Genomic DNA, 16,614 nt, shown 5'->3' on the forward strand with positions numbered 1-16,614 from the left:
CGGGTCATCATTTAAGTAGTAATTCATCGAAGTACTTATGCAATCAATGTGGTAAAAAGCATAATAGTCTGTTACATATTTCTAAAGGATTAAATAGTTCTCGTGCCTTCTGTAAGCAGAATATTTCGTCGAATGACTCATTGGCGGCGCCAATCTCTAATATCAATAAATTTCTCGTTTCAAGTGTTTCTGCCACATGGCCCAGTGGCCTTGAAGGTACAAACAGCGCAGAAGGAAAAGAATTATTGCTTTCCAACACCAGCTGTTTTTTAACGAAAGGCAAAATCGTCTTGTTAGCTACAGCAAATGTTTATATCGAATCTAAAAGTGGAGAAAGACCGTTACAGAGCAATTTTAGACGTCGGATCGGTTTCTAATTATGCAAGCACTCATTGTACAAATTTATTAGACTTAAAGAATGAAAAAACAAACATTGCGGTTTCTGGCATTAATGAGTTAGAGCTAGATTGCAATACCGGACCAAAAGTTCAATACCGGTATTCGATATTTTTTGGATCTTAACACCGGGATACCGGTTTTAATACCGGTATTAGAAATTTTAGGAAAAGAAAGAAAACACGGGTGATTCTTTGTTTTATTTAACAGTTTTATTAGAGAATGTAAATATCACAAAAATAATTTGTAACTTATAAATTATAACAGTATATAAAGAATCACAAAACATGTAAAGGAACATCTTCTTTATTTAAATCACAAAAAAGTGTTGTTGTTGTTTCTGATGCAAGGTGGTATAGCGCAGCTATACTACCTCCATGAAACCGAAGATCTCTAAAAAGTCCAAAAACAATAGCGGATCCCTTAAAATCTCAAAAATCGTAAAATTTAAACATTTAACAATATGATTGGGGGAGGTTTGATCTGCCCTGCACCGAGGACATTCAGCAAAAATCCTCCGTCCGTGTTGGAAGGTGAGGGGTTTGGTGTGTCCACTTAAAAAAAAGAGAGAGAGCTGTTTGCTGTTTTCTAGAGATATTCAGACGGTGACACCAACCGGGACTCTAACCAAAGTACCAAGGGTGAGCAGGTGGGACTCTCCAAAGTGCACTCGACTCCATCTTTTTAATAGAGGAGATTTCAGAATAAGTTAGTGCTGCATCATCATGAAATATGTCAGCTGAGGCAGTCTTAGCTAAATTATCCGCTATCTCATTACCATTTAAACCAACATATGAGGGGACCCACTGAAAGTGTATAGTGTTTTCAGCGGAGAGCCTGGCAATACTAATGTTTAGATAAACAAAAAAGTGTAAATATCACTATTCAGTCTGGGGTACTATTACAAATTTTTGAAATGTGATCTTAAAAACATAATGCATCAATTGTACCGTCATTAAGCCTGGAATGTAATTTTGTTCAAAAATTAGCAGCTGTCGAAAACGCTCTTTCGGCATCTACGATAATTGGTGATACTGTTAGGAATGCGCGATATACTTTTTCCAAGTATTTACCTCTAAATACCTCATCTTCAAATAAATCCATTACTCGTCGGATGGTTTTGGATATAACTGGTTTCTGTATTGTATTTTGGTTTGTTGAATTTTTTTATTGCTAATTTTAATTTTTGTTCGAGACAATTCCTTTCACATTAGTGCCGTCATAATCTCCGATAACTGTACAGAATTCTTCTGAATGTGGATAGGTTTGTGGGTAAAAAAATTTTAAGAAAATTTACTCTAAACTTAGTCAGATTTGAACTGGTTATTTTCTTTTCTTCTTTTTCATTTTTAAAATCATTATAATTAAGTAAATACCATGAGACATTTTCTATTTCGGTATGCTTTTCAACTGTGTGAGTTTTCAATGTAATATATAATTCTTCAGATAGTGATGTGAGCTGTTCTTTTAGTGACTGCAACATGAAATTTATTGTTGCATTAGCTGTTAATAAATAAGAATCTCTCCGACATAATGCCTCAACAGCCAGTTTTAATATTAAGTTTATATTAAGTTATAATAACCTGCTCTGGATATTAAGTCGAATTCACTATCTGAAAAATTAATTTGCTGGTTTAATTCGATTATTGCTTTTTGGATTGGATTTCTCAGTTTCAAAAATCGTTCCATCATTAGTAGTAAACTGTTTCAACGTGTTTTAGAATCTCCTCCTAAACATCTCCTTTCATCTTTCCTCTCATTCCTATTTTGTCAAAGTAAACCCATACTAACGCATGCGCAAAAGGTGGAGGCTTTTACAATCCATAGTCATACAGTATTTTATCACTTCTCTTGATTGTACGATGCAACTTTGTATTCACAGTCTAATTAATTTCGTCCGTTAGGGAGACATAAAAACAAAAACGTATACTATTTTGCTATGTTGGCGATCGATCCCTGAACAATATAAATAATTACAAGACAATTTAAAACTTTTTTAGTAAATACCAAAAAATCGGTATTTAAACTTGTGAATACCGGTATTACAAAATTGTACAAATGGCTCAAAATACCGGTATTCGGTATCCCGGTATTGCAATCCCTAGTCCTATTTAGTAAAATATTCTTTACAAAATCTTGAAATCATATTTAGTAAAATATTCTTGACGCTGTAACATTTTAAACAATAGCAAACAAACCGTTTTTCTAGAAACATTAAAAACCATTATTTTAAACGAATTTAACAGCTGAATTCGCGGCCTTGAGAAAAAAAATCTTGAAATCGATTGCAAATAGAAATTATGCGTTGATGATTACTAACCCTTTGATTATGAATTTTAACTACAGGTGTCCAATTAATTGTCAGAGGAATTAAGTTCAGATTTTTTTTAAATACTTATCACAACTACTTTGAAAATATTTTTATATAATTATTTTCAAATCAATCTTTTCTTCCATTTTATTTTTAGATCTCTTTACTTAAAGAAAAACATCGATTTTTCAGATTTTGTGTTTCGTTAGTACTTTTGTGTTCAATTTAACAAAAAATCTGCATCTTATGTTTGAGATTATAAAACATTGACGCAATTAAAAAAATTAGGGGAACTCAGATATTCATGAGAAGGAGCAAAAAAGAAAAATAATGGAAATATTTATGTTTCTAAATGCAAACGATAATTATATTTCACAGATCACAAACCAGCTGCCAGCGAGCAAACGGAAATTTAATTTTTCTCTGATTCAAAATTTCAGTTCTTTGTGAATGAAGAGTCATGAATTCTGCTCACTTACAGGAGTTTTGCAATAGTAAATTTAGTAACTATTTTCTACTGACCAGTTTTAGGTATTCATAAATTGCACCTATTAAGTACAAAATGAGAGCAGTTTTTTTTTTTTTCTCTTTTTCAATAAACATTCCATCCTTTCCCCACTCAGTCAAAATATAAACAAAAACCCAGAGCAAAATAAATTATGGCCCTTTAAATGCCCAATACTCTCGAAAGAGCCGAATACGTGCTATTGCTTACGTGTTTAAACACCCCTGATCAAGTAAAAAAAAAAAAAAAAAAAAAAAAAAAAAGGGGGGGGGGGAGTCCAGAACCGAAGCGTAAATTGAAGGCCAACACTTTGTGAGGTATACTTCAAAATTATAACGGACTACAACCGCCACCTAGTGCCATTTAAAAAAAAAAAAAACGTTCTAAATTGAAATCACGTACATGGGATCATAGGCTCCTGGAGTGGGAAATGATCGTCTCTTATACGATACTGTGAAGGGAGAATCGCGTGATCATGGTCCTGAACGGGTTAATAACATTGGACTAATTGTGAGTTCTAGGTATCTCGAGTGGAGAAACTTTCTTTAAGTTGAATCTTGAGAAAAAATTTGCAAAAGCAGTCTTCCTATTGTTACAAATTTGTAATGTCATTTCCCAGAGCAGCAAGTCCCCTGGTAAGAAAGACAGTTTTACATGCAGCTCTAAGGGATAGTGCACAGATTAAAGAACTCCAGCCTTGACAACAAAATCTAAGACCCCCCCCCCCCCTCAAAAAAAAAAAAAAAAAAAAAAAAAAAAAAAAACAGGAATTTTGGCGATTACTTCATTAGAATGATCTTTCTCTAAACTTCCACGAACACTATAAAACGATGAGACAGTCGGTCTGTACTGAGTCCGCAGTCGAGTTCGGACCAAGAATGGAGAACAGCAGACTCGGGAGTAGTACGAAATCTAGCTCTTGTGAGAAATAGATGTTAGAGAGGTGCTACTAGTTCTGCGAAGAGAGGTTTTGTGTTATTTCGATTGTTTACTACCGATCTGGCATTTGTATGCTGCTATTTACTATATTGCCGGGTTTACAATCGGCCAGAAGGCAGTGCATGCAATTGCCGTTTTGGCCTTCCTGAATTTTTTTTTTCACTGCTAATCGTATTAAAATGATGGATATTTACACAAAGAAACGTGGTGAAAAGAAATAAAATGTCAACATACCTAAATTTGGCAATTAAAATGAAAAACACCCTTGCATTAGAAAGAAACAAAAAGCAGAAAATACCGGAATTAATCTATGATAAGTGATCAGTTTTTTCACGGCAAAAAACAGTCAAATTCTACAAACGCATGCGCAGCAAGAAAAAAATACAATATAGTGGCATGTTATTGTCCCGTCGGGACAATTCCTTGCCATCGATCGAACTGTCCTGATGCAATTTAAGGGAAAAAAAAAAAAAAAAAAACGTTACCTTGAAATAAGGCATATTGCAAAGCTGTGGCGATGAAAAAATAGGCCCTTATTTTAGCCCATAAGAGGCATAATTTATCACCGGAAACTACAATAAAGTTCTTCCATATTCTTTTCGTTTTTAAATTTTTCTTGTCCCACGCGAAGGGGAGCACCTCGTAAGTGAGGATGAGAAGCTTCTGGTATGGTGGTGGTTCTCGTCATCCTTGCGGGTGTGCGAAAGTGGCTACTTCCCATCGATGACGGAACGTACTTCCTTAGCGAAGGGCTGTATTATGACCCTTAGGACTCAATCACAGTTCCTGACAGAGTTTTTGCAGTTCGGTCTGCGAGTGAAGAGTCAAAAGGCAAATAACTATTATTTAAAAAAAAAAAAAATGAAATGCAAAATTGAATTAGTCAAGCCATTAAAAGAAAGGTCTCATAATGTGCCCTGCCTAAGCCTGCAAAATGTTGTATAAATGATTAAGATATTTTAAGGTAAGGAATTAAGAGCAAATTTCTTAAGTTTTAGAATTTTTTATAGTTAAATTAATGTTTAAATGCCAAATACTAATTTTCTCCTTTCACAAACATAAAAAGAAAATGAAGCTAATACAAGGATATAAAAACAAGTAATCAACTCTCATACTCGAGTCAAATGAGTAATTTTCTCATTTAAGTCATATGTGCATCACAATGTACTGAATAATTAATATTTCAGTTATTATACTGGTTCTTAGATTTACAGTTAAAAAAAAAAGAATGTATAATAGTTGTTACATTAATAAGAGACGACTGAGATATTTCAGATATACTTTAAGGATAGGTGTTTTTTTTGTTTCATTTAAAATTAACTATCTTGGGCTTTGCCTTCAGGGATGAGATACAGAAGAAATATGCATATTACAGAGTAAAAAATTTAATTAAGAACTGAGAAGTAAAATGACCCATTGCTTATTTCTCATATACTGACCTTCTTATTGGTGCTCTTGCTTGATTCTCCATTACTGACTTATGAATGCATTTTCATCAAGATTTCATTGAAAAATGCCATACTTTTAGAATTGACAATGTCTAAAAAACAGTATGATTTTAAACAATATAAACAGATTTAGTGGCTTAGAAAAGGAATATGTTACTCCAACCATAGTATTTTTTACCACCTACTGAAAAATACACCGACTTTTAGCTTCAAATAGTAAAATATTTCTTCTTTCTACCTTTTCATCTCTATATTAATATTTAGGACATATATATCCACCCTGTCATTATATCAAAGAGCCCTATATCTAGGAATAAGAGGAACAATTATTTGGATAAAGTACATATCCCAAGATGTGATGCAATAAAGTATTCAAAGAATGTTTTCCTCTGCACAATTTAATGTATAAGCAATAAAATTGAGAGACAGAAATTGAATCATTGTACTAACAGAATTAGCTCTCTTATCTTCACTGAGAAAACTGGACCCCCCCCCTTCGATTATTGTTTATTAAACCTCATTTCACATTAAAGACATATCTAATAATAATTAAAGTGAATCTGCAAACTCCGTTAATGTTTACAGGGGATTGGAAATATGATAGATTATTTGCCTTCCACCTCAAGATTAGAACTTACAACACGAATACTCCTTTTCTCATTACATCAAAGAGATTACTGCCAGGAATAACAACAATCATCTTTAAATGATAATGATGAAAATTTAATTAAAAAATAATTTTGAATTAATTAGAAATGCAACAAAAGTTAGGGCATTCTTTAATTTGGACATAATTTTTAAAAAAATATAACTCTCTACAATATTTTAATATATCATATTGAAAATAAACTTATTTTCATTATTTTATTAAATTTTAACTATGCATTATTTACATTATAAAAACTCAAATGAAAAAATTCATTTACTTAAAATTTTATTTTTAATTTACTCAAATATTTACTGGCATTGTAACTTTACAATTGAACACATCAATTAATAATATTATTTTATAAATACAAATGCATTTCATGTATCTTAAAAACTGAAATAAAACTCATTCATTTAATATGCATTGATTTTTTTTTAAATGCAAATCTTTATTTTATTTTAACATTGCAGTATCTGAAATTCAAAATTTAAATGCTCATTAAATTTTTTGCATTGCAAATGCCAGTAATAATGACATATGTATTCTTAACAGTTAGACTTCAATGGTTTGAGTACAAGCCTGTATAAAAATACTTTATATTGAAATGAAAACTTTAATGCATTGTAATTTTCCAAAACAAATTGATGACCAATAGTTTTTTTTTTTTTCTTACTTCAATTATTTCCAATAAATAATAAAATATTGAAAACAAAATACACACAACTCAAGTTAGAAAATTAAGATATGGAAATTCAAGTATTGAAAAGGGTTCAAAAATTAGAGTAAACAATGAGATTACGCAATAAAATAATTGTTAATTAAATTATCAATCCTTAAATTTAGGCCTCAGAGTCAATGAAAATATTGAAGTGAAAAAAGTTGAAAGTACTGGCTTGCCTTTTCAGGGCAGCTAATAAATATGTAGCAAAATTAAATAAACAACTGAAGTATAACTTTATGATAAAAAAATTAATTTAAATATTTGGTAAATATTAGAAACAATAATACTATTTAATAGATCCAAATATAGCTGGAAACCTAGTTTTGCTGGTAACATTTATAAAGAGAAGTAATTGCTAAATCTTATTCAATAATATTCTTTTAAATTTCAAATCTATAAGATGAATAAAACCGTGGAATAAAAAAGAATATGCAAAAGGAATTTAATAACTTACAAAAGAAAGAGACTAATATATCTCTTTAATTATTCTTTGTTATAAACATGCAATTTATCAATAATAATTGATTTAATTCTCTTTCATTAGTTTGAACAGAAAAATTATTTGTAGAATATAATTAAGTGCATAGCTGGTATGATAAATTTTAAAATTCAGTATTTAACCCTCTACAAACTATCTTTTCTCTATTTTTCATGTTTAGTTCAAAAGCAGATGATTCATCTATAGGTGCTTATGAAATATTTACGAGATTAAATAAGATACAGAAATTTTGGTTTATTCACTTAAAATTTAATTTTTTTCTGACCAAAAAAATTATTTGTTCAAAATCATGAGTGCTTACAGGATTTAATCCAGTAGAAATTTATCACCATAAAATGCAATGGAATATGGAAGAATTGAAACTGAGAAAGAAAAAGCATGTTAGATTCTTTCATTTTCCATTACTATGAGAAAAAATGCCACTATACAAATTTTTTTTTCGCTCCATTATTTGACTGTGTTCTCAAGTTTAGCACCTTTATTTATAAATTTTGTAAATAATACAAACTGTTCCAATCATGGCAGTTTTGTGAGAAACAACAATAAATTGTCAGGATTTTCCTTTCCAATTTTAAGGAATGTAGCAAATAATAATTTATAAAAATGCACTTTAATTAAAAATATTAAAATACTAATATTATTTCTTTTTTAAAAGAAAAATTAATTTTATAGAAACTTTTATACATGAAAACAGTTATTCGCTCTCTACATTTTTTTAGCAATACAGTAGAATAATAATAATAAAATTTAAAAAAAAAAAAAAAAAAAAAAAACTTCTCACTAATTAATAATTGGGAAAATGCTCAGCAATAAGAAAGTACAAACACTTTTTTCTTCTTTTAAATACAAAACACTGCATCAAATTAAAACTGAGGTTGAGGACATTTTAAATTCATGAAACAAACTGCAGCTAAGTCCAATAAATTAAAATACAAAAATAATTTGGCAAAATGACAAATGTCAAACAAATTTTCAAATTACCCACAAGTTGAAACGAAAGGTATTAAATTTTCAATGTAAATCATATTATTAAAAATATTTTCGCCCCGAGAAAAACTCCTTTTTGCAGTGCACTAAAACAAAATGGTACTTATGAGCTGTTTTTGAATTAAAAATAAGATTCATTAAAAGAGTACAGCATCTTAGAATAGCAACATTGATGAATGAAGTAAAAATACATGGCAGGAATGGATCAGTTCACGAAAAATGAGATCTTGAAAATGTATGAAAATGATGAGTTTGATATTTAGCAGCACTCCATTGCACTTTCAGATATGTTCTCACTATTATCAGTGGTGGTTACACAACAGTCAGGACTGTCTGTATCCCTTTTCTCTACTTCCTTGGATGAATTCTTTTCTTCTCCTAGTCTATAAAGGATCTGGAAAGAAATGTGTATGATGTAAGAAGCCTTGTATCAATTAACTTCAAATCCTCAATAGCAAAGAAAAATACTTAGTAAATTGCAGAACATTATTAGCAGATTCTGCCAGTTAGAATCAATAATAACAGTATTGCAGCGAATAATTTAAAATAATTCATTTTAATAAAATAGGGTTTAAAAATGATTACTTACAGATCTTAAAGTTTGTTTAATGAATTCCTTCCTATATGACAAATCGAATTTGGGATACATGTTGAAAATCTGCAAGAGAGGATAAATGAAAAACTCTTCACATTATTCATGTCTAAACTAAAATAAAGATAACAATGTTTGATACAATTCTCTAAAAACTGAAAGTTGTTTCACAGTAAAATACAAATGAACTTGCTTATAACATACATATTTAAATCGATTTTTTTTTTTCGCTTTTACTTTTATTTTAAACTTACTTTATGTTTAGAATGATATATCAAAACTTTATAGTATATTTTTTTATGACATACCTTTTGAATGACTCCATTAATGGTAATGCTTTCAAGATCACTTTGTTCTACAATATCTACAATATGCTTCTTTAAAACACTATCCTGAAAGGAAATTGTGAGAGAATTTATAAGAATTAGAAATGCATTCTAAGCAGAATTTGTAAATTGATTAAGAATTAGTGTCTGAACTTACTATAGGATGACCCACTAAAGATGCCAAAGGTTTATCACAATCTTCATCTTCAGTCGCAGCATCTCCTATAATGGGGGGAAAAAAACTATTTTAACATTTATTTAACACTAAAATTACAAAATTCTTGTTTAAGATGGAAGATAATATGATGGTTTTCACTTTTATTTATCAGCGATGTTATGTATATAGTATATTATAAATCTTCAAACTTAAGCCTATTTAAAGAAATGCTTATGTAAGTTTTCATTTTTTTAAGACAAATTTCTTTTTTATCAAGCACAAATTATATCAATTAGTAAATATTCTATGGGTAGTTTAAACAGCTTCTCTAAAAAATATACAACTAAGTACATGCCGGAAAAAAGAAAAACAGTAAATACTTACTAATTTTAGTTTGAAAAGTTGTATTTTCTTCCGATTTTTCACTTTTCTAAAACAAATCATAAATTTTTCACTACATGACAACAACATAAATATTGATAAAAGTTACATATATATAAGTTATTAAGTATGAAATTTTATCAATTCCAAACAAAACTGGTCATATCACATATTTTAAAACAACTGCCCATATTTTCAAAACACTAAAATATAATAACACCCAAAAAGACAGAAAATACTCTTTTTTTTTTTTTGGTAAAAAAATGACTACGAATGAGTACTTTACAAAAAGAATGTTAATTTCATACTTATCAATAATACTTTCTAAAAAATATTCAACTAAGTTTCTGTTAAAATTCAAATCCTCCATTTGGAAATATATTCTATAATAACACCCAAAATTAGGGATTCAACACCTGAAATTCTTCTATAAAGAGGATCATTAACTAGTGCACAAAATTTGTTTCTGGAGTTGGTGACTGGGCCAGAAAAAACTGCTATATAAAGAATAGTTTGAATTCTTAGTGAAGACTTTCTTTATGTGCATCTTTATTTTTATATGTTTAGTATTAGATGCTGCATCATATCTGATATACAAAATTATTTATTTTCAGATCTAGCGTCTTTGAATATTTTCAAATTTTTATGATTCGTTATTCATTTTTTCATATTTTCCATATCGTTTTGATGGAAATTTGTTTATTTCAGTGAAGAAAATACTATATTTGGAAAAATTTTCAGATTTAATAAAAAACCAGCAAGAAGCAAATGCCATTGAAGTAAGAATCCCTACCTGTTATCAATACACTAATACATCCAAATATGTATTCCAGCAATGTGATGCAGTTGATAGGGAAATTGTGGTGATGATTAGATGATCATCACTCTAGACATTTAATGGCTTTTGCAGAAACTATGAATTTGAAACTCTTTCACCTTAGAACTATACATAAAATCTGCAAACAATTTTTGCTTGTATGCTCTTCCAAAAACGTATTAATAAAAATTTAAATGCGGATTTGCATGGATCAAGAGAATGACAAAATTCCATTACAAAAATGTTCAATTCTGTGTTACTGCAGAAAGTTTTAGTCAGGTTGTGCCCTTTCAGTATCTCAAATACATGTTTAGACTTTTGAAATTGAATATGCAAGATAGAAAGAAAGTCAAAATATGATGATTAACGTTTGATATTAATTTTGTGAAAAACAAAATTCGCACAATAAAAAAAAAAATTTTTTTATTAAAAAAAAACAAAGTTTGCACAATTAAAATTTGTTTTAATTAAAAATAAATGTGTTTAGAAATTTTAAATTAGACATGATAAATTGTAAATAACTTTAAATACCCATAATGTATTTTGGGGTGTAAAGTTTAACAAAATTACTGATAGGATCATAAATGAATGATAACGAAAGCATGCGCTTTCCAACTAAATATATGATACAATGCATTTCGTTTCTGAATCAAAGAAAAAGCCACTCCTTAGCTGGATACAACAAATTCCAAGTAGATTATCTGTTTAAAACTATTTGTATAACATAAAGTAATCTATACTTATAATAAAGCTCAATGTGTGTGTGTGTGATGGCGCTCTATAGGCCAGACCGTTTGACCTACAGCTACCCAATTCGGTACATGTATGTATACCTTGGAGGTTGGGAATGTTCACCTGGGATCCCTTTTTTTGAATTTTTAATTATTAATTAAAAACTAACTTTCCTGCCAAAAAAATCTTCATTTCCCCACCACCAAATTAGTAAGGATTCAGTTTTTACCCCATGCAAATGAGGTTAGGCTTAACATTTTTCGACCAATTATTTCAAACTATTTTGTTTACTTTCTTAATATTTGATGCATTTAAAATTAAACATTGTTAATTGATCAATCTTTCAGATTCATTCTGAAGTAATTTTGAATAGAAATAAAACAGAATAAAGAAAATTAAAAATTTCTAATCTGCATAGCATTACCCCAACTGGAGTAGAAAATTCACGCATGCTCATTGTATTCCGACTGTTGACAACTAATTTCAACCGATGCGGACTTGATTTAAATTATTTTTAGGTTAGCTGTATGCTTTTGTAATTAAATTGTATTTAAGTTAGTTATATATTTTTTGTATATATTTATAGTTTTAAGTACATCGTTTTTTTAACCTGTTTTCGATTGATTATTTAAAATTATTCTGTTTATTTTCTTAGTGTTTGATGCATTTAAAATGAAACATTGTTAATCAATTGATCTGCTCATAATGAATATGAGAAAATTTTGTTGACAAATTCTTGAGATATTACATAAATTAAAAAAGATATTCTTTAGTTCTCATAAGGTTTAAATGCTCAGTGACTGTTTTCAGTAATCATGTTATAAAAAAAATGCTGTTTCAGTAAAAAATATTATTATATTTATTGCAGATTAATCATTTCCACTTTAATTTAAAGCATAAATTCTATGGGAGCTCACAGAAAATTAGAGAGATACATATTATGTTAAGACAGAAGGCCTTTATAATATTATGAGTGAATTATATGACTATCAAAATTTGAAGTTTTAAAATATTTTGATGAAGAAGCTATTAAAGTAGGAATTACATAAAATATTTAATTATTAAAATTTTAATGAGCATTAAGATTGGCGAACCAGCTGGTCACTAAAGGTTTCTAGTATTTTTATAAAGATAAAAATCCAGATATATTCTCGGAAGTTTAATCTTTTGGTGTTCTAATATACTGGGGGGAAAAAACACACACAATATGTTAGGAGATTTTAGATTTTTCTAAAACAAAAATAAAACGAAAATTATTAATGACAAAATGAATATACAGAATAAAATTTATAATTACATTTTTTGTTCTTTTTGCAGATGGCTCCTCAGAATCAGCATTTTTTTCAGGAACAATTACTTCAGTCTTTGTAACTTCAAAGAAAAATTATTATAAAAATAATTATGGAAAAAATTTCAATATTGTGTGAAAAAGATTTGCCACTTATTTTAACTACTAAAAATATGAACTAAAGAAAAAAAAATTAAATCCTATTAATTATAATCATGTCATAATTACACATATTTTAACAAAGTTTTTTTTAAATCTGAATTTTTAATAAATTTACATTTTGTTCATTTCACTTCAATGTCACATAAAAGATAATGCATTCTCTCTACTATGTAAAGATATATCATAATTATAAAATAGAATTTATATAACTTTGCCAGAAATATAAGCAAGTACAAAAAAAAAAAAAAAAAAAAAAAAAAAAAATAAATTAATTACAGAATGATGTCTGTTTTAGAGCATTTATATCTGTCAATTCTAAAACAAATTACTAAAGTATTAATTATTGAGTTAGACAAAATTTTAAAGTGCTACTCCATTACCCATATTATATATAATAAAGTGATTATATGGATGTAATAAAGTGTAAAAGATATAAAGTATAAATAAAGTGATCATATGGATGCAAAATCAGGCAGAATTTGTTAATGGTCATTTAGCAAGAGCTCATATTTTTTGCTTGTTTACATGCTTACCTCAGCAGAAAAATGTAAGGTAAGGATTTCTTTTTGATTGGATAAAAATAAAATGATCAAACAAATCGAGCAGTCTCGATAATAAATCAAAATAATCTGAAACGAGCATTTAGAGGAAATGAGAGTATTAAAGAATCATTCATAAAAAGGTCCAGTTGACACGAATGAACTGGAAGTGCATACATTTTAGTTTACCAAACAAAAATTTGGAACTACAGGATATGATATGGATATTAATATGGAATCTTTTTATTATGTGATGTAGTCATCAAAATTTTATTAGCATTCACCATTTTTGGCAATTATTTCAATGCTATTAACATTATTTCAACTAAATACAATAAAAAAAGGAAAAAAAAAAATTAATAATAAAACTTGAATTATTTCTTGGCAATTTCTTGCCAAATGTAAGTGTGAAATGTTTTTTGTATTCTAACCCAAAAGTCGTTTGCACCCATTTCTACTATCCATAAACATTTTTGGATGACTGATAAGATTTTGATGTGCTTGATGGAAAACCATAAGTTAATCTCAAGTCTTATCCTTTCTGTTACCAGAAAATTTTAAAAATTGTTTTAATTTCAAATTTCTAGTAGAAATGCATAATTTATGGCAAGCTGGGATCATGAAGTGACTCCAAAAGAATAACAGCACGATTCTTGTGGGTTGGTGAGCGGAGGGAGCAGAGGGTGTAGCCCCCAATTGGATTTTATTTTAAACATAATAAAAAGCAAAAATTGCAATTTGCAAATAATCACAATCAATTTTTCACCTGCTTCTTGACTTTATTTCAATACATCAGTTTCCTTTTATTTTATTTGGTCTTTTTAGTTATTCATATTAAAATATATTTCTATTTTTTGATAGCCAAAAGTTAAATTAGTTTCAATCAGTAAAAGAAAAATATCTGTGGAAATTTTAGAGCAGCCGATATAATAAACTATTTTCCAATAACAGATAATTTTTGGAAGGAAAAAACAAAACATTTACACATATGAAAAACAACAGATGAGTAAAGACTTTTAAATAATATTTTAAATAACATTATTTTTTTGCTTTTGAAAAAATAATTCTCAAATGTATCAATTGAAAAACAACAGCAACAACAACAACAAAAGGTCTAAATTCAATGTTGTATAAGAATTTTTTTTTTTTTCAGTGTAAAAAGAGTTATTTATTTTATACTAACAGTATTCAGTTTTATCTGCCATAGAAAGAAACTGTATAACACATCAACATATTAAATAAACATAATAATAATTGAAAAGAAAGGAAGGAAGAGATCAACCAAATGAAGTCCTTTTAAATTTCCTTAACAACTTATCCTTTGTTCAAAAAAAGATGGAAGGAAAAAAAAAAAAAAAAAAAAAAAACCAACTAGGCACTCATTTTAATCAAATATTTCCAAGCCAAGTACATTTTTAAATTATGCTTTATCAGAAATTATGGAGAAACTAAAAGAACAAAAGAAAACAAATGGCTTCATGAGAGATTTCACGACTACAAAATTTTTTCATAGCGAACATGTGATCATGTCTTTCAGCTTTAGATGCTGTGAATTAAATGAAAATTCGGTGACATTTTGATTTTCACCAAATTTTCACACAAAACAAATTCAAAAAAGGCATTCATTACTAGTTAAAGAATAGTAATGGGGGAAGTAACTAGTATTTTTTAAACTATTCTAGAAAATGGCATTTATTTGATGAAATGCTAAAAATACAATATTTACCTTGGGTAACTATTGTAGGAGCAATGGTTTGTGGTATAATTAACTGACTGGGTTGTTGCATTCCTTGGATTGCAATAGGTTGATTATAATTACTGACAACAGGAACAACAGCTATTCCAGTAATAGGAGCTTGATCTAAACAAGGCAAATAAATATATTGCACTTATTTTCAACTAAACAGAATTAATGAACATCATGTGAAAAGGAGCATTCAGCATAACTTCCATTATTTTTAAGAAACAACTCATCTTTTAAGACATTAAAGATTGAGAATGAGAGATAAAATTACATTTATTTAACCAAATATATATTTTTTTTCAGTTAGAAACAGACCATTTGTCAAATCATATCTCCTAATTTTACATCATTTCTGACTAATGTTTGCTGGACTTTAATTTTCACTATGAAATTGTTGGTTATGTCCAGAAAAAATTATTTATTTGATTTGTAAAAATATAGTCGTGTGAATGGAAAAAAAGTGTATCCTAAGTTGATATTGTGAACCACAACAATCTACAACTGATGGCAAAAAATATATTTTCCATCAGTTGTAGACATTTTCATAAAAGAGTATGTATGAAGACCACTTGTATATAAATACACCTTTACTTTGGAAGATGAGTCTTCCTACTGCTGGAGACAAAAGGGACCGGCTTAGTATAGAAGATATGGAATTAAGGTTTCAGCAACAATTTTGTTGGGTAGCAAAACTGACCTCCCTGTTTCCCATAAAAAAAAAAAATTCTAACTGGAATGAGATTTTGCTATGAAATACTTTATCTGTAAATTGATGGCTTTTTGCTTATGGGAGACAACTTTTGTCTTCAACTTGCCATTCTGTAATTAAAAATCTAGAGTAGTATAGTTTAGAAAATGGTGGCTAATTAGATGAATCTCTATACCTAATACTATTAATAGCGTTAGGGCCTACATTGAACAGTAGTTAATTTCCCAAGCTATGGTCTATTCTTGTCATTTAGGTCACATACAATTTAATTTGGAACATGAAAAATAGTTCCATGGATATATTTCAATTAGAGAACATATTTCTTACAATACATCGTTTATCCAATGAAGTTTTCTTTATCAGTGGAAGTTACTGGAACAACACAGTTATGAAATGCAATTAATGTTTTATTCAAAATTCTATCCATAAATTACAAGATCAACTCATCTAAAATTCATGCACTAATACTGAATGCAAATTAAGTTCAGAAAACATGCTATTCTTTAACTCTCAGGAGTGAATATTCTATGTTTCATCTACATATTATTTTCAAAATAATACATTATGATCAAACAATATATTTTTAAATGCAATAATAAAGTTTAAAAATTGACCAATGACATGGGAAATGACAAACGAATTTCGCTGGGAGAAATTCAGAATTATTTGTAGGAGCAAGAAATATAACTCAATTATTTAGAAAAAAATATAT

General features: G+C 28.6%; 1 protein-coding gene across 6 annotated transcripts in view; it reads right to left on the bottom strand.

Annotated features, from left to right (window-relative positions):
• Nucleotides 1–7,480: 7,480 nt before the first annotated feature.
• LOC129963093 (uncharacterized) overlaps nucleotides 7,481–16,614 on the bottom strand; it is a 65,938-nt gene continuing 56,804 nt past the window's right edge. For 5 of the 6 annotated variants that reach the window (XM_056077145.1, XM_056077150.1, XM_056077149.1 and 2 more), the window contains 7 exons: nucleotides 15,176–15,310; nucleotides 12,758–12,831; nucleotides 9,915–9,960; nucleotides 9,531–9,595; nucleotides 9,356–9,439; nucleotides 9,045–9,113; nucleotides 7,482–8,849 (listed from right to left, as the gene is read on the bottom strand). In XM_056077145.1, coding sequence (XP_055933120.1) covers nucleotides 8,715–8,849; nucleotides 9,045–9,113; nucleotides 9,356–9,439; nucleotides 9,531–9,595; nucleotides 9,915–9,960; nucleotides 12,758–12,831; nucleotides 15,176–15,310 — 608 coding nt within the window. In that variant the 3' untranslated portion in view covers nucleotides 7,482–8,714. Of the gene's footprint in view, nucleotides 8,850–9,044; nucleotides 9,114–9,355; nucleotides 9,440–9,530; nucleotides 9,596–9,914; nucleotides 9,961–12,757; nucleotides 12,832–15,175; nucleotides 15,311–16,614 lie in introns of all 6 variants that reach the window. The other variant, XM_056077148.1, reaches the window with a different exon arrangement.

Source organism: Argiope bruennichi, chromosome 3 (assembly GCF_947563725.1).
Source record: "Argiope bruennichi chromosome 3, qqArgBrue1.1, whole genome shotgun sequence".
Classification (NCBI taxonomy): Eukaryota; Metazoa; Arthropoda; class Arachnida; order Araneae; family Araneidae; genus Argiope; species Argiope bruennichi.